The sequence below is a fragment of the Dermatophagoides farinae genome, chromosome 3 (assembly GCF_024713945.1).
Source record: "Dermatophagoides farinae isolate YC_2012a chromosome 3, ASM2471394v1, whole genome shotgun sequence".
Lineage (NCBI taxonomy): Eukaryota > Metazoa > Arthropoda > Arachnida > Sarcoptiformes > Pyroglyphidae > Dermatophagoides > Dermatophagoides farinae.
Genome location: NC_134679.1, coordinates 6,138,342 through 6,158,205, shown reverse-complemented (window position 1 = coordinate 6,158,205; position 19,864 = coordinate 6,138,342). Strand labels below are relative to the sequence as shown.

Here is a 19,864-nt window from a genome sequence, read left to right as displayed (position 1 = left end):
AGTATATGGAAAATGAAAATTATCTCAATTTGAAAACGTAGAAAAAAATCACCAATAATAAACTTGATAATCGATAATATACTTTTTATTATGATTCATAGAGTTAACATTTAATTATTTTTTTTTTCTTTCGAAAAAAATTCACACATTTTATTCGAAAAAAAAATGTAATGTCCGAGCGAGTGGTGGGTGGGTAAGTGTTCTTTTTTTTTGGTGCCAAACAAACAAACAAACAAAATCAACAATAAGTGTGGGTGGATCCCCAAGTGTGTGTGTGTGTGTATGTGTGCCATTTAGTGCCCAAAAATAAAATAAATAAATTCTCTTTCTCTTTTATTATTCTGTATGTGGAAGCAATATTGTGTTATTTTCATCATTAAACTGTTAATTTATATCGTCCAGCATAACTTTGATAGGCATCATCAATTGAACCATCCATTATTTGCCCTGTTGTTGTTGTTGCTGTTGTTGACGATCCTGTTGCTACTGTATCATTATCATCACGATACATTTGTGCAATATTTGGATTTGAACTTGGACTACGTAATCGATAATTAGATGATGAATATGGTATACCAACATTTCCACTTGGTATCTGCGGTAATTGATGATGATGATGATGATGATGTTGTTGTTGTTGTTGATGATGATAAGATTGTTGTTGATGGTGGTGCGTTGAATAAGCTTGTTGTTGTCCATGATATTGTTGTTGTTGTAGATGATGATGATGATGATGTGGTGTTGTTGGACCAGAAAATGAATGCCGTGTTGTTGTTGGTAATGATATACCTTGTTCAAGATTACTACCAAGATAAGATGCCAATGATAGTTGCTGTTGTTGTTGTTGTTGTTGTTGTTGAGCAATATTAATCATTGTTGTTGATTGCATTGGACTACTTGGTACCGGTGTAGCACTTCTTTCTGTAGAATAATTAATTGCTTCTGGTCGTGAAATTGTTCGCGAACCGGATCCAGTAGTAGTATTACAATGTTCATAATAAGAATCAGATGGTGTTTGTGTTGTTGTTGATCCAGATGCAATAGCCGCTGCTGCCGCTATAGCAGCTGTATTCATATCATCAATTAGATGATGATGATTATTATTATTATTATAATAACCAGAATTATTTGCATTATCTAATTGTGATGAACCACGATACGATGATGATGATGGTGTATTTGTACCACCAGTACCGGCACCACCAGCACCACTTCCAGTACAGCTAGCACCACCACTACCAGTTCCATAACCAATTAGATTTGAATTACACGGTGGATTAGGTTTCGATGGCGATGAAATACTAAGACGTGACATATTATTTTGTACATTAATCTGATTATTAGCCATGGATATTGAACGTTGATAAGCAAATATTTGCCGCTCAAGGCTATAATTTTCTTTGGTCAATGCAGCTATTTCTCGTCTATTTAATCAAAATCAAAACAAAACAAAACAAAAAACAAAATATAAATCAGACAAACAACAGAAAAAAAAGTGAAAACACTGACCTCATTTGATGGCAATGCATTCGTGCAATATCATCATATTTATGATAGATATGATTGAATAACATAATCGAATCATACCATTCCACGTGTACGGTTAGATTGGTATCATTTTCAAGATACTTTTTACCCGATGATTTAATCTAATATATATTTTTTAAATCATGGTAATGAGAAAAATGTTGATTAATTAACATATAAATTGAATACATATGAGATTTTTTTTTATGTAACACATACATCGGATACAGGAACATCGGTTTCCATAACAACACCCATGTCGATACCATCCTGTATATAATAATTATAATGTGGTGAATTTTTTACCATTATATTCTCTGTTTGTCCAGAATTATTATGTATAGTATCTGATTGTGCAATCAGATAAATATACCAAGAAACATAACGTAAATGATTACGTGGTACAGAATGCATATCCATAAAATAAAGTTTCAATTTAAGCATTTCACTTTCCATATCGGATTCAATACTCCAGCCTTGTTTATTACGATCATAACAATTAATTGTTGGCGATATTGAACGTGTAATTGATACTTTTACTTCACTGATTGGATTACAGCTATAGAATTCAAAATATAAATTTGCCATACCCATTGCTGTGAGCTGTGCAAATGTATGTGAATCAATCTGATATCCACGTGATCGTCCATTCATATCGGATATTTGTTCAATCATACCGGAATCTTCACGGATTTGATCCTGACCCAATACAATACGATATTGTATACGACATGCATTTTCGAATCCAGTTAAACGATTCAAGAATATTAAATAGGAACGATTTGATTTTCCGCCACCACTACCACTACTATTGCCACCAGTAGCACCGAAAATATCCGTATCATTCTGTGAATCTTTAAATAATCCACGTACCATACTGGCCGGTCCACCACCACCACTATTAGCATTATGCATCATAATCGATATATTCCATTCGAATGTTGCAAAATGAAAATAACTTGTCTCTAGTTTACCATTTTTAAACATAACTTTCGTCGGTACATTCACTGGATTATTCGATTGTTGTTGCTGTTGCTGTTGCTGCTGCTGATGTTGTTGTTGTTGTTGTTGTTGTGGATTATTACCAGAATTTTGTTGTAAACAAATATTTGTCTCATAAACAGTCATTAAATTGCTTAGGCTTAATTCCAATAAAAATTCACCAGTTTCATCGCCAAAATTACGTGTCTGTATATCTGATAATGGTATCCATTTGTTTATTCCCTATGAGAAAGATAGACGAAAAAAAAACAATGAATTAATCCATAAATTTTATCACTAGAAAAAAAAATTGTTTGTGTCCAGCCAGAAAAAAAAACCAACTAAAAATTGATCCAACAAAAAAAAAAACAGAAAAAAATTAACACCATCAATGGCCATTTATTAATGATTCTGGTACCACATGCATGCACACATACATCACTCTAATCAACATTATTAGAATCTTATGTTTTAAAAGCGGTGAAACGAAACCATGTTAACATGAAAAATGAATTCCACAGACACACATTCACACACGGAAAAATAAAACGAAAAAAAAAATAACATCGTCATCAATGTAATAGTTACGGTCATCTTAATATCTGTGCTAAATAATAAGCCTCTTATATTATAAAGAATGGCAATTTATTTCCTTTTCTCTCTCTCTTTCACACACACTCTGGATCTTGGTTGAAACTTGAGTTTGAATGTGTTTTTTTTTCTCTTCATTCTTAAGGGTGCCCATAAGATGATGATCATCATCATGCTGGTGAAAGAGAAAAAAAAGCAATATCTTTTCATTTGACGCCATAAAAAAAAGCAATAGACGAATAGTGAAGAATTTGCTTCAAATGTATAAAGATGATGATGATGATGATGATGATGGTGGTTTTGGTGATAAGTAAGCAGTTTTTTTCCTTTTGAAAAAAAAAAAAAAAAAAAGATCAAGTCACAAGTTTGTGAATGGTTAAAAAAAAGAAAGGTTAGAAAGATTGAAGTGAGAGAAAAAAAAATGGATTCAAATCATAATCGAAACAAACATACTTGAAATAGAGAATTACAGAATAAGAGAAAAAAACAACAACAACAACAATAAAATACCATCATCTATGAATCATCACCGAATAATAAAGTTCTTATTCATCAGAATTGGCCAATTTTTTTTGTGTTCATTCAACTTTTCAGTGTTTTAGTCTTCTGGGATGTTTAGATGATGATTAAATTTTACTTGATATATCGAATGGACAGCAACACTGCTGTTCGTGTGCGTGTGTGCATCTGCTCTCTCAAATCCAATCTAAACACAATATACACACACACACACTTGTGATGAATACAAACAAGAAAAAACTATCTGAAAGCCGAAAAAAAAACTTATAAAGAAGATGAAAGAAAAAAAAACCTCGAGAATACAAATGCCAAACAAAGAAAAAAAAAAGATAAAAAAAATTGGTCAACAAAAAACGTACTGGTATTATTATCAACATTATATCTCGAACAAAAGTCGTTATTTTTCGCTTGATCTATTTTTTTTTCATCTATATCCACCTAAATTTCATTTCACATTTTTTTTTGCTAGTGTCACATGGTTCATAGATTATGATGATGAATGAATTTCATCTCACGTTTCATCACAATAACAACGACAACAACAACAACAACAAATTCTTCATTCAGTTCAATGAAAAAAAAAATAATTCATTCGACCATGACCATAAATTCCGTGAATGATGATGATGATGATGATGGCCAACCCAACTTAACACTTTCACTTGTCAATTATTATATCACACACACACAAAATCACAATCAATTATTGAATTATTTTTTTGCTCACTTTGTGGTCGAAACAATTTTTTTTTTTTTTGGACATTGACATTTTTTGATGGATGAATAAAAGTGGATGAATTTTTTTTTTACTTGAAAATTGATTTGATGACGCCCAAACAATTTTTTTTTGAAAATCCAAAAAAAATTGCAATATTGAAGCCTTGTTTGCCATTGAACAAAACGTTGAACGTTTTAAAAAATAAAACGTAACAATCATGTGATTTGTTGTGTTTGTGTTGATGAATAAAATGGAAAATGGAAAAAAAAATTTCCCTTTCACGTTCAAAAAACAATGAAAACTTTTTTTTCGCCGTAGAAACTACAATGAAAATGATGAACAAACAATAAACTGAATTTTACTCTGTGTGTGTGTGTGTCAAATTCTCCTTTGGGCTGTTGTTGTTGTTGTTGATTTTTTCGATTCACAAATCGAAATTTTGACAAAATTTTTTTTTTGCCAAATTCTATACAATTGTATGTTGTTATGGTTATGGAAAAAAAAGAGAAAGAAAAAAAATTCTTCCGATCAAACAAAGAAAAAAAATGGTAAAAATTTGTGTTGCACTATGGTGCAAAACTTTTTCTTTTTTCTTTTCAAAATTTAATTCATAAATCTGAAAGTTTAAGTGCGATATAATATGGAAGGAAGTGAGTAGGAATGGAAATTGAAAATTTCGTTACAAAATTTCAAATATTTATTTTTATGGAACTTGTTTCTGTTTTCACTTTTTTTTATTCTTCAATAATTTAATATTAAATCCGATTTTTATTTGAATTTTCCACTTTGTTTTTTTTTGGGTCAAATATTGAATTTCAAATTTTTTATTCTTGAACACGCAAAAAAAGCAGAAGAAAGAAACGAATCAAGTTCAAGCATTTCGACCGTATATAAAATGATTATTATTACTGTGATTCATTATCAAATGTATGGTAAATTCTGATGTAATCTTGGTAATAATTACCGAGGAATAAATAAGCTTCCTATCTGTGTAGTTATTATTGACGTCATCATCATTCAATTAATCATAAAATGGTTAAATTTAACCAAAAAGTAATGTGAAAAAAAATTTCTGTCTTTGCTGTGGTAATGTTTTTTTTCTGGGCCATTTTGGATGAAACAAAAAATTAATTTAGTTCATCAAAATGGCCAAAATATCAGGAATCAGATATAATGCGGATGAACAAAAAAAAATGCCGGAAATGTTTAATATCATTTCAAAAGAGGATTTTCACTTGAAAACAACTCAAAAAAAAAACAGACAGAATCATTATTCTGTTGTTCAGTTGTTTTTTTCGGCTTTTTCTTTTCTTGAGAATTTTTGTTGTTGTTGTTGTTCACAATCTTAATTATACAAACACAAATGACCAAAAATGATAATGATAAAATTAATTATTAATCAACAATAGAAATGAAACATAATGAATGAATTCATGTAATCGACCAATGAAAACATTATTATATATTCGCTCTTAATACGATTAACATGATCATGATGATGATGATACGGCTCCAGAATCGAGAATCTAACGAATAAGATGTCGACAATGTTATTATTATTATATTCAAATGAAAAAAAGGTCAGATGAATGAACAAGAATTTCCAATTCTAAAGAGAGAGAGAGAAAAAAAAAAATCTTATCACTGAAATTTCCGTTTCTTTTGGCCAACAATAATTTTGTGTTGAATATTTCATTCATATGATAATGAAGAAATAGAATAAACACAACACAAAAAACACACATGTTCATTCAAATGTTAATAAATTTTCATCAATGTTGTTGTTGTTGCCGTAATCGAATGAACAGCGAAACAAACGGAACAAATAACCGAATCAGAAAAAAAACAATGAAATAATACAAATAAACAAAAAAACAGAACCAAAATGGTCCAAAAATATGGACCGGAAATTTGGTTGGGAAAAAATTTTTTAGAAAAAAATCAAAATCAAATAAAAAAAAGAACATTTTCGTGTTTGTTGAATTTCTGTTCATGTTTTGTTGTTGTTGCCATCATTGTTGTCGAAATGAATGTGAACATAGAAACTGATTTAACAAATATATGACACATGACAATGACATTTTCAGTTTGAACAAAAAAAAATGGATGATGGATCTAGACCACAAAAAACAATTCAGAGAGAGAGAGAGAGAGAGAACCAGAAAAAATGGAAATTCTCAAGAAAAAAAAAGAACCATCATTAATCATTTAGAATGGGACAAGAATCTGGATCATCATCATCATACTAGCTACTACACGCAAAAATATGAGAAAACTTGGCCTCGTTTGTTACCTTGTGTGTGTGTGTGTGTGTAGAAAAGTTTTTCCATTCTCATTTTCTTCGATTATATAAGGGACAGAAGAAAAAAAAATTTTTTTCTTCCTCGATTAAATTGCCATTTCTATTACGCATCAATAATTTGAAGAGGTTTTGTGCCATCATCATCATCATCATATAGCTGAAAGCAATTTTAATTTGTACCAGAAAAAAAAATTTCAAACGAATGAAAAAAAAATGATAATTTCAACAAAATCTCTTGGTCAATTACAGGGGAAATTCAATCGTTGAAAAAAAAAATGAAAAAAATTCTTGAGAATTGTGATGTGATCGAAATCTTTTTTTTTTGTTCATTCGTATACACAACAATGGAAAAGCAAAAGTTTTTCTTTTTTTCCGTCTTCACAATTCATCATTTCTTTTCATCATGGAAATACTTGAAAACATATTGTTCAATGCAATTCAATGAAGAATCCACCTTGTAATCGAAGAATTAGGTGTGTGTGTGTGTGTTTGCGTGAAATTTGATATCATTGCTCACTTTCAAGATGGTAATAAATCATATGATTCTGATTCTCTGTGTGCGTGTGTGTGCGGACATATCAAAATTTAGATTTTTTTTTCTTCTACTTACATGTGCTGGATGATCGGTAGTAAATTTTGATTGTTTCTCACCATATTGTTCATTACGACTGAAATGTTCACGATTCAATAATGTTATGCTAAAATCTGTATAAGTAATAGCCGATGGTGATGTATCTCGTAATATAAGATAAACACCTAATACTTTATCATTTGCACGGGTAAACGATATTGCCCAACGATGATAACCATAATAAAAATCTTTTGTTGTTGCATCACGATGTAGATCCCTTGTGACCGATCTAGTAACAATGAATGTAAATATTCCCGTATTGGATCGATCATTTAATTTTGAGAAACGATGTAATAAAGCCATTTTCAATTAATGAAACAGAGAGAGGGAGAGAGAGAGTGATATTTTCTTTGAAGCACTTTTTTCGTTTACGATAATGATGAAAAAAGAAAATGTTTCAAATTGATGATCATTTACTTAGTTCAGAGGCCGATAAGAATCGAAATCACATGAAGCTGGTGCTGTGAAGAAAGAAAAAAAACAAACAAGCAAACAATGAATTAATAACAGTAAACGTGAAAATAAGAAAAAAAAATTGAAAATTTAATTTAAAAAAACTGTCATTTTCGATGATAATTTTATTCATTTCCAATGGGAGAAAAAAATCAACAAAATTCTTCGAATAATCAAGTTTCACGGTGAAAAAAAAATTATGAAACAATTAATTATCAAATTCATGGAACTGACTGACAAGACAATAAATAATCAAGACAGGTGTAGTAGATAAATCAAAATGAAAATGTATGTGTCACGAAAAAAGTCGATCTTCATTCACTTTTCGACATTCGAATACAAAATGTGAATGATGATCATATTACCACACATATATTGTTTTCAAATGTCCACCAACTACCTTTTTTTGTTGTGTGCCCATCAAAAGTGAATGAGACAAATCGATTCTGGCAAGAAAAGAAAAGAATATTTTCAACAAAAAAAAAAAAAAAGAATTCATTTCAATCGATTCTTTTTTTTGGTGAAAACATTTTCATTGTTTATGAACACTGAAAATAAAAACTTTTTGGCCAAAAAAATTTTTCCATTCAATCTAGTAGTACTACCACTACTGGTAGTAGCAGTAGGATTCTATTGTTTGGTAGAAAAAAAAACCAATCATCATTGTATGTAACTAGAAAATTTGATATTTTTTTTTTTGCTACTTCTGTTTCTTGAGAATTTTAACAAATGACAAGATCAAACACACACATACACATAGAATTGTGGGAAGCTAATCAAATTGTTCAATTTGTGATGATCAATTTCAATTATTTATATTTATAGAAGATAATAATGAAACACAAGAGTATTCTGGAAAAAACCAACAATACAAACGGAATGACAATGACAATGAAACATGATGATCGTTGTTGTTGTTGTTGTTGTTGTTGTCGAAAAACATTGTTGAAAAAGTAAAAGAAAATTAAAAAATGAAAATTAAAATGAAATTTCGTAAACGCAATCCCGAAAATGTTCCAACCAAATATTCCGTGTTGATATACCGAACCAGAATAAAAATGAAAAATTGTCATCATCAAATAAACTCACAGAAAATTAATGAAACACATGGAAAACAAAAAGAATTTTTTGCACACACACACACACCAAAACTCGCTTGCGGGCTGCAAAATAATAAAAAAAACGACAATAAAAATGTGGTGAATAAACAATGGGCCATTTTTTTTCTCAAAGTTTTGGCTCATTTATTTAATGCCCAAGGATTTGTTGTTTTGTTGTTTTGTTTTCCTTAAAAAATAAATTATAATCATCTGGTTTTTTCATCATGCTCACAATGATTATTGTTATCGTTGTCCTCGTTGTTGTCGTTGTTGGCACAATTTATTCTATACACTATTCTGACAAATGAGGTGATATATGTGAAAAAAAATAGAATTCACCCACAGACAGTAGTATCTGTTATCACCATAGAATGGCCGCTATACACGTGAATAATTTCACAGTTATCTTTTAGCCAGGTAAATTACAAAAAAATTTTTTTTTTTTCATACCTACGTTATGGATCACTGATCATTTTTAATGGTTTAAGATATTAGTCTGGAAAAAAAAAATTTTTTTCATTTCATTTCATTTCATAATTCATAATGACAAAACAATAAACAGTCTGTTATCTTTCAAATAGTTTTTGTTTTCATCTGGCTCATATGGAATCTGGTTCATGGCGAGGAAATTCATGAGTGTGAAAAAAAAAACATTTTGTCAAGAATAACGTTAATGAATGCCTAAGGTTTTTTTTTAGGCTCTTCATACTGGCCATTTTTTTCCACTCGATAATGTTTATTTTCGAATTCAATTCAATTTCTATTCACCTAGATTGTTTTTGTTGGAAAAACGTACCTACACACATGTGATGATGATGAACCATACATGAACGACCATAGAATATTAATTGGCAATAGTGCACCATATACGATGATGATTAGAATATGGAAAAATGTGAATCATTCACCCAAAAATAGAAAAAAAAAACGTGAAAGAGAGATATAAATAATGATCGTTTTTGTTTTGTTTTTCAGTTCATTTATTCATAAGTGCATTGTTTTTATTCCAAAAAAAATACATGATCCGAAACACACACACACAAGAATCTAAAAGGCAAATTCTAATCATTTCCATACATATGTGAATGGTTCAAAGAAAAAAAACAATAAACAGAATCATCAAAGAAAAATACATTTGTGATTCGTTTTTTTTTTTGGTTCAGATTTCATTAATTGAAATGAAATAAATGTTCAGGAATATTCTGCATTCATAACTGTGGTGAAAAAAAATGTACAATGTTTTCAAATCAAGAATTTAATAATGGGAAAAAAATCCAGATTTTTGGATCCATTTTTTTCCATATTACTTAGAACGAAATTCAAACAATCTTTTGACATTTATATAAGAATGGAAGAAAATGAAAATTCTTGGTAATTTTGCAGACAAAATATTTTCTTTTGTCGATTTTTTTTCTCATTTTTACCAAAAAAAAAAAAACGATGACGACGACGACAATCATCATTAATTTTCCAATGATGATGATTGTCATCGAAATTTTTCCACACTTTGGAATGGTAAAAAATAAAATGGCAAATCGATAAAACGCTTTGGCTGTTATCATCCAAAATTGATAATGATATTATGATATGGAAAAAAAGAGGGATCCAAATTGACTGGATCCAAACACACACTCACACACACAATATGCGATTTGGCAATTTTGGAAATTCCCATACAGATGTAAATGAATTTATTATTATTATTTGAACCAATCAATGGGACGAAAAAAAACTGTCATTGTTTTTTTTTATTTTCAGGGGCCAAAATAATAATGACAAGTGCAGATAATTTGCCAGATAAGTATTATTGAACATTCCATAATTCTGTTTTTCTTTCCTCCCTGTCCTCTCCCTCCGTCGAAAAGATGAATGGCATTTAATTTTCTTTTGTTTATTGTCAACACTATCATCATCATCATCTAGATAATCATTTTTATAATGATAATGATCCAAAGTCAAACAATGAACATGACAACAACAACAACAACAATAACGTACTAGCATTCTTGAAGTTATTAAAGAATTTTTCTCCCTACAGTAAATTTGTCAAAAATGACATGTACAGTGTGTGTCTGTGTGGATATAAAAAGTGGTTTTTTAATTTCTATCTGGTTCTGGATGTGAATGATGAAAATCACAATTTATTAACGGAAATATTCACAGAACAACAATGAAATATTGGAATTTCCGAATAAAATTCTAAAGCTGATTCTTTTGTATATCCGCATCTGCGGCATACATAGCAGCTTGAAAACACAATAACAGAATCAATGATATATGATTATGATGGTGGTGGTGGTGTTGGGTAAAAAAAAACATTCAATAATAATGAAAAAATGCGGATAAACAACAACAACAAAAAAAGTTTTAATCCAGTAAGCCAACCAGTCATAGTTGGAATTAATTGCTTCAAATCTATTTGCTATATATGTAACTCATTGATGATCCACAAACCTTCCACATCATCATCATCATTAGAGAATTATTTTTTTTTCGGTCAGAATAATTTGGACATCGACAAACAAACAACAACAACAACAACAACAACAACAATTCTCTTGTGGCTGAATTTTAATCCCTGTGATTTTTTTTCCATTCAAAATTAATAGCCAAAAAAAAGCTGGGTTAAATTTATCGAAAACGATCTGATTAAAAAAATGAATGAATGAATGAATAAAATCGATTTTTCTGTTTCTAGATTCCGGAAACAAAATTAAAATGATTGTCATTTGTCAGAAAAAAAAGAAAGAAAGAAAATTGTCAAAATTATTCCTCAGAATAATTTTCTATTTAACAAGCTACTGCAGTATTCAAATGTCATTCATGTTTTCTTTACCTGGAATAAAAATGAATAAAATATTGTCATTCAAAAGAAACTTTATGTAATTTACCAATAAACGAAGAGAAATTTTTTTTTTATTCTTGAAATGGTTCCCATGAGTAAATACATAACGATAATGAAATTTGAGATATGAAGGTAGCGGAAAAATTCCACTGATGATGAAATGAAACATTTTGAAACAAAAACAAAAAAAAAATTCTCCAATTTCAACGTCTCGCATATTGAATGAAGTGAAATGCGGAAAACATTCCACTGTTTCTAAATGGTTGAAATGAATTTTTTTTTTGAAAGAAAAAAAATACACAGAAATTTCTCAAGTCCAAGCATTTCACTCATATCTCTGGAAACAGATGAAAATCAAGCACCGTATCGATAAAAAAAAAGGATGATAATGTAGCTAATCAACGGAAAAAAACAAACAAAAATCGATTCAAACAAACGAACATGGTCTACACCCAAATTTCAGTTATTTTTTTCATCACTGCATTCATGAATATCATGGTTGTTTTTGATGATTTATTTTCTACTTCATTCTCATTATATTTATTTCATATATAATCATCAAAATGGCAATATGTCTGACATTCGAGAGCATTGTTTTTTTTTTTGTTTTGTTGCCCATTATTAAACAAATTAAGTTACAAGTTTTATCATTCATTTATGAATGAATCGATGAATGAATGTAAAACATACATAAACACACACACACACGATAATCACTTGAAGAAAAAAGCTTTTTTTTCGAATAATGTTATCTAGATAGATATAAATGATGATGGCCAGAATCATAATGAATTAACAATGATGATGATGATCATCATGATGAAATCCATTATGATTAATGATATCAAGAACCGATAAGCAATGACAATATATCGTTTTTTTTTCTATTGCACTCAAAAAAATCTCCAACTCCACCCCCCCCCAGTTTGGGAAGCATAGAAAATAAGTATGAGGTATTACACTTTGAGTTTGTATACACTTCAACTGCAAACTGTGCCGCTACTTTGTAAGAAAAAAAATTGGGGGTTTTTGTGTGTGTAGGGGGAATAAATGTGATTTATTCATTTTGTTTTTGAATAATGATGTAAACAAAAAAACGACATTCATTCATTAATGTGAGCGAACGAAAAAAAAAACAATCGATTGATTTAGATTGGAAATGAATTCTTTCAAAAAAAAAAAAAAAAAAAATTATCCATCTCATTTGGAATTCATTGGTCGTATTCGTGTAGTCGTGAGTTTTTTTTTTTTTTTTTTTTTTGTTCTTCCGTTGCTTTTCTATTTGATTTGTGTGAATCATCATCATCGTCAATATTTAGAGTGAAGAGAAATAGACTAAAGAAATCTGATATGAAAATTTGGAAAGAACAAAATGAGAACACAAAAAAAAATATATTGACATGCAACAATGACGACCAGGTAGTCCATCACCATTTATTTGGTAATGATTACATAACGCACAAAAACACAAGCAAATGGATCTTGTTTTTTTTACATCTATCCATTCATATTAATATTAATTTTATCATTAATAATAATGATGATGATTATAAATTGGATAGAAATGAAGAAACCACAGCCACAGCCAGCAAGAGCTATAACAAAAAAAAAAAATTTGTGAAATAAAAAAGCAATAAAATATTCGTGATTCTGAATATTCGTGAATATCAGATTTTTCTGTTCTTTGCTATGAAATGATAAAGTTGTATATTGAATCAATCGATAAAAATGTCAAGAATTGAATTTTAAAATCAATTTTTTTTTCTTCACATATTGATAAAAACAACAACAACAACGACGACAACCAAAATGGCCAACTTTAAATTGATGTTTATGAATAAGTGCAAGTGTTTTGATTCACTATACTATACTCAGTATAGTCCACATTAGACTTTTGTCAAAACATTTTAAAACGAATCAACATTCAAATATCTTAGTTTGACAACTAAAGTTTGATAACGAAGTGAACGAAAAAAAAAAAAATCTTAACATAAGTGGTAATACCAAGGAAAAAACGTGAAATGAATTTTTTTTATTTGAATTTTGAATTGAACAACAAGCTACATTACGATGGTTTTTTTTCCTGATATGGCAATAGAAAGTGAAAGAAAAACAGATATTCGTTTGGTCATCATATAATGAAAAAGGAATTTGAATTAGATTGGTGAACGAAAAAAAAAATGGCCCAACCAATGATTCCACATAATGGTCATCATAATCATTATAATAATAAACTCTAGAACGGAAATAAAATGAACAAAAAAAAATATATAAACAGCAAATTCAACAGAATTCCATTCACTATAATGATGCAATTATCATTCATTTTGTATATATTTATATAAATAAGGTGACAAAAAGCAGAGAGAAACAGAAAGAGAAAGAGAGAGACAGTTTTGAAAATTGGCCATAAAAAATAACGATAATGACAATGTGATAATGTATGTGCGTGTGTTGGGCTTCAAGAGAAGAAAAAAATTTTATGATCATCATCACGGAAAACCACAAACACAACCACCACCACCATCACCACCACCAGAAACAAGAAAATTATCATCCATCTTGATCCATAATAATGATTTAAATAATGAGAAAAAGGTAGCAGCAGCAGCAACAATAACAAAACCTTTTTTGATGATTGATCTACACAAATTTCATTCAAAAATTTTCAATTCGGATGAATTAATAATTCAACATGTTTTTTTTTGTTTCAAAAATGAACAATAATTGACCTAGAATCTATTCTAGATTCTGGAATGTAGGAGAAAAAAAATTCGGACCAGAACAAAAAAAAATCAATATGATGACCAACTGGAGCCAGTTTTTTGTTTTGTTTTTTTTTGTTTTTGCAATTACAATTCTCCATAGCAAGCGAGATCATATACAAAACAAATGAAAAAATTACAAAATCAAGCCAAAACAAAACAAAAATTCATTAATTTGCCACTTACAGATTTTCATTTTGTTTAAGAGTTTTTTTTTGTCATTGTTGTTGTTGTTGTTGTTGTTGTTGTTGTTGTCGGGGCAAAAAAAATACACAAAATACATGACAACAACAACAACAACAGCCGAAACTGAAAAATAATTACAACACATTGTGTCGATAAAACAAACGAAACATCAAAATAGCAACCAAACATGGAAAAAAATAACTAATAGAAACAATGGCACCATATGGCTGCTGCCAATTCAATGTATTTTTCATGGGAAATGAATAATGAAACATTTTTTTTTTTTTGGTTGGTTTTTGTTCAATACAGAATAAAAACTTTTTGTTTCTTCATTCAAAAATCAGACAAGAATTTTTTTTTACTTTTAACAAATTTTCGAGAAAATTTTTTTTCGGTTTTTTTCTCGATTTCAATGAGATTGATACTCATAATGACAATAAAAAGAAGAAATGATCATTATTTCATCGTTTGTCATTGTTATTTTTTTATCTTTTGTTCATTTACCTGGACAATATAATCTAACGATTTATCTATTTGAGATCTAATGATTTTTCGATTGGAACGCCAAACCAGACAAACATAGGTTTCTAATGAACATCACTTTGCTTTCATTGCATCAGGGAAAATTGGTTTCTATTTGAAAATAAATAAGCGCAGGTGAAACGCATAAAACTTTCGATTTTCATTCATTCACTTTGTGTCTATTTTTCGTTTTCGTTTTCATTATTTTTGATTAATAATAATATTAGCACCGGTATATATGGTAAACATAGACACAGTATGTAGGTGACAGTTTAAGATGTTTACATGTACATGGATTCTGTTCATTGCATGTAACAAAAAGATGTGGAATGGAAAATAAAATTGCAAACAGGAAACAAAATAAAACTATGGCAATATTATCATGCATCATGAAATGAATGCAATAACAACAACAACAACAACAACAAAAATGAATCTAAGCAAATTTAAATCGCTACAAACAACAAAGTAGAATATAAATTCTGGTCAAAAATGCAGTTGGAGATTGGATGTGAGTATCTTTATTCTTGAAGATCATCTATCTTTCATGTAGCGAAATGTGGGCATGAAAATAAAAATGAGAGAGATGGAAAAAAGTTTCAAGACGATATTTTTTTTTTGGTGAAAAAAAACAAAACAAAAAAAAATTGGAAAAACGTGAAAAACAAAACTCAAACTATGACAAGGAATAAAAAAAAACAAAAATAGAAAATTCCATTATAATCATTGTGTGTGAGAGAGAGAGAGAGAGAAAATGGAAAGAATATTTTGGAATAAATCCCCAAGAATAAAGCTGTTGAAACACAACAGAATATTCTTTCTCTAGGTCAATTCAATTCAATTTAATTTGAATTTGAGCAACCAAAAAAAAAAAAACAAAAAACAATCGTGAACAATCTTAGTGAGTTAATCAAATAAAAAATTTTCTTCTTTGATTAATAAATTATTTTTTTTGTCGCTATGCATTTTTTTCCGTAAATTTTCTTAGTAGTTGTGCAACAACAACAACAGCAACAGCAGCAGAAAAAACCAGATGATAATGGCTACAACAAGATAAAAAAAAGAACCAAATAGGAAAAAAAATTCAGAATAAATGGCTACCGAAACATGAAGATAATTCAATTTCTTAGCTTTATGAACACCAAAAAAAAAAGATCCAGAAAATCTTTTTCATGAGGGACATCATTATCAAATGAATGATTTCTTGGAATTGCCAAAAAAAAAAATCATTGGCAAACCAAGTGAAAATTGAATGCAAAAGAAAATGGATGATGTTTGTCAGTTGGAAACAAAAAAAAAAATAAAATAATGCCACCACCATCATCATCATCATTGTCGACATATATTCAATGAAAATGGATTGAATTTTCTATTTTTTTCCACTTCAATATTGAAATTCATACAATAAAAAAAAGCTTTATGGCCCGAGTGTAGATTGGACCGGCCTTTCACCATATGCAGTACACACAATGTGTGTGTGTGTGTGTGTGTATTTGACATTTTGACATGAATTTTTTTTGAATAAAGAATAAAAGATGATGATGATGATGATGCTGCTGGCGATTGTGGGCAGAATTGATGAACAAATTCTTTTTTTTTCATTTTTGTATTTTCACAAGTTCTAGAATTGCAATTCAACAACAACAACGACAACAACAACAACAACAACAGTGATGACAAAAGAAGAAAAAAGATTGAAAAGAATATTTTTCAATAAGTGTAATTTGTTTACCGAATGAAAAAAAAATGATTCACCCTTCTATATTCGTTGTGTTTGTTCCGCCAGAAAAATATAATACAGAGGGGCACAACAAACCAACATGAATTATGAAAATGAAAAATTTATGAAAAAAGAGAGAGAGAGAGAGAGAACTCGGCATTTTTTTTCTCGTTAGCAGATGAAAATCGAAAAACTATTAAATGAAATTGAAAATAATTCAAACTGTATACCACCAACAAATCATGCAAACACACGCATATAATGTTGTCATATCCAAAAAATCTGACACAATACGATATATGTGAATTTGTAATTTGTAATCCGTTATCATCATCATTGTCTGATATATATCTTATACTAACAGCAAAAAAAAAACATATTTCTACGGCAAGAAAAAAAACCATAATCATCATCATCATTGAAAAAATTCAGCAAATTTAAATGAAAAATGGATTTTTCAGAATTGCAATTGCATGCAAAGAAAAATGAAAGATTTTTTTTTTTTTTTTGGTAGAATCAGCAAAAGAAAAATTTCATTTTTCCTATTTCTGCTGCATTGACATTATTTTTTCCTACCATCTAGAGATCAAAAAATAGGAAAAAAAATCATTAAAAATTGCAGGAATTTATGGAAAATTTCTCTCTGAGTGCGTGAGTGCGTGTGTATGTTTGTTTGTCGATCCATAACCCCTAGTATTATTATTCTAGTGAATCTGTATCAATTCCACTTGGATCAAGAATCAAATTAAAAAAAAATCTAAAATGAATGAATAAATATAATGAAAAATCATCAAGAGTAATTAAATGAAAATTTTTATTTCTATGTGTGTGTGTGTGTTGTGTGTAGGAAGGCAAAATAATTTGCCATTCTATAGGAATTAATTTCAGCGATCATCATCATCATCATCATCGTCATTGTCGTCATAGTTTTTATTATCATTTGATTCGATTCGATTAACACAGTTTATTCGTTGTTGGTGATGGTGCCACTAATAATAATAATAATAATCTTCGTCGTTGTCGTTGTCGTTGTCGTCAAATTTCAATGGAAATTAGCCCATTGAGAGAGTTGATTTTTATTTCTTTGGAAATGGCTAACCACAGACACAATATCAGAAGAAATGAAATTTTTTATCATCATCATCATCTTCATTGAGTGGATAACGATAAATTTTTTTTATTGATTCGTATTGGAAATTGAACCAGAAAACAAACACTATATTCATAACCCGTAATATTTCGACTATGGGACATAAAAAAAAATTCATAATTTCTCTGATTGGTAATAACGACGAAAATTGAAAAAAAAAAATTTGCATTCGAACATTCCTGGAATATTCAATGCAAAAAAAAATGTTAATAATAATTAACATTTTTAAAACTACACACACACACACACACATTACATCAATGGATGGCTGATTCCAATGAAACCAAGAAAAAAAAACAACACAGAATCTGTTGCTTAGAATTTCAATTATCATCATCATCATCATCTGTATATCATTCACTGGAATGGGAAAAAAACAAAAATTCTTACTCGAGAATCGTTGGCTTTTTTTCTGTTCATTAAATGAATGGAATATATATATGGGTTGCCGGATGTTGAATTGATTTGTTGTTGAACAAATACACAAAGACAATATGAAAATATGACAAAAACTAAAGATGAATGACAACAAACACACAAACAAACGAAAGAAAAAAAAAAAAACGGAAATTCGTTAAAATAGCCAAACAATATGAGTAATAACACAAACAGACATGAATCACACACACACACAAAAAATGATCATTGCCAAGTTGTTGCTGAATTTAATTAAATGTTTTTAAAAAAAATGGAAAAAAAACTTTCTAAATGAATTTCGATTACAAATTTGATCTACAATCATTTACTGTTGAATGTTGAATGTCAATTGTGGAATTTCAGAGCATTTTTTTTGCGTGAGTTTTTGTGGTTCGAAACGGAGAAGTTTTTTTTTTGGATCGCCCACGCACACAAATACACGCAGCCATTCATTTGAACCCAACTATATTCCAACATGCACATCAAACTATTTGTTGTTGTTGGATTCGGTCAAATCGATGGAATGTGTGTGTGTGTGTGTGCGTGTAAACGTTCCAACAACATTACACACACAGAGAGAGAGAAAGTAATCATTTGTGAATGCGTCATGGACTAATGTACGGGTATATTAACAATAATCGTTGCAATAGATGATAATAGCAATAAAAACTGGAACTGGAAGCATATTGAAAATGAAAAAATTCTTTATCAAGTAGCGGTATTTGTGAATTTCGCCCACAGACACACTTACCGACAATAAACAATGATATGGAATTAAAGTGAAAAGTGCTTCAAGTTAAAATAAACACTAATCGAAGTTAATTATCGGATCAGATAAATTTAAAATGAAATGATCTGATCATCGTCATAATTTCAGAGGAAAGATTCAATACGGATCGATTCGTTTTTTTTTTTTTTTTTTTTTTTTTTTTTTTTTTTGGTTCTCGAGGATGATGAATTTCAAAATTGAAAAGCAAAAGTTTTTTTTTGCAATTTTCAACAATCAAACTTTTTTTTAACTTAATTTCAATATAACTCAAAGAAAAAGAAATTCTCTTTGATTCATTTGTCGCGCCATCATTTTTTTTTTTTTTTTGCAAATGTTCGTTTGTTGAACACGTTCGCCATCTCGTGGACATGATTGAAATTACTTTTATTAATTTTTTCCAAAAATTCATCCAAACATTGACAACAATGAACGATTAATGATCATGAAATGATGATGATCATCATTTTGATTTTTGTTTATTTTTAACATCAATTTAATATGTTCATTTTAGCCAGCAACACGAAAAAAATTCAAACATTATTTGTTTGTTTTTTTTGATGATGATGATTCTTATGAAAAATTTTATTACATTTTATGATTTAAATATCAAAAAATTCAAAAGTGTAGGATTCATTTCTATTTTTTTTTCTTGCATATTGGACATTGAC

The 19,864-nt window shown here is 29.2% G+C and overlaps 1 protein-coding gene across 4 annotated transcripts; it reads right to left on the bottom strand.

Moving 5' to 3' along the window:
• Positions 1-63: 63 nt before the first annotated feature.
• Positions 64-18,828, bottom strand: LOC124494413 (uncharacterized). 4 transcript variants are annotated; one of them, XM_047057572.2, is made up of 5 exons: positions 18,401-18,828; positions 7,249-7,730; positions 1,747-2,751; positions 1,510-1,649; positions 64-1,424 (listed from the first exon to the last, which is right to left on the bottom strand). In XM_047057572.2, exons 2-5 carry the CDS (start codon positions 7,570-7,572, stop codon positions 377-379), a joined length of 2,517 nt encoding a protein of 838 aa, XP_046913528.2. In that variant the 5' UTR covers positions 7,573-7,730; positions 18,401-18,828; the 3' UTR covers positions 64-376. The 4 variants fall into 4 exon arrangements, with proteins under 4 accessions (XP_046913528.2, XP_075585061.1, XP_075585063.1 ...); XM_075728946.1 differs by lacking the exon at positions 18,401-18,828 and adding an exon at positions 11,714-11,835; XM_075728948.1 differs by lacking the exons at positions 7,249-7,730; positions 18,401-18,828 and adding an exon at positions 4,346-4,458.
• Positions 18,829-19,864: the final 1,036 nt, after the last annotated feature.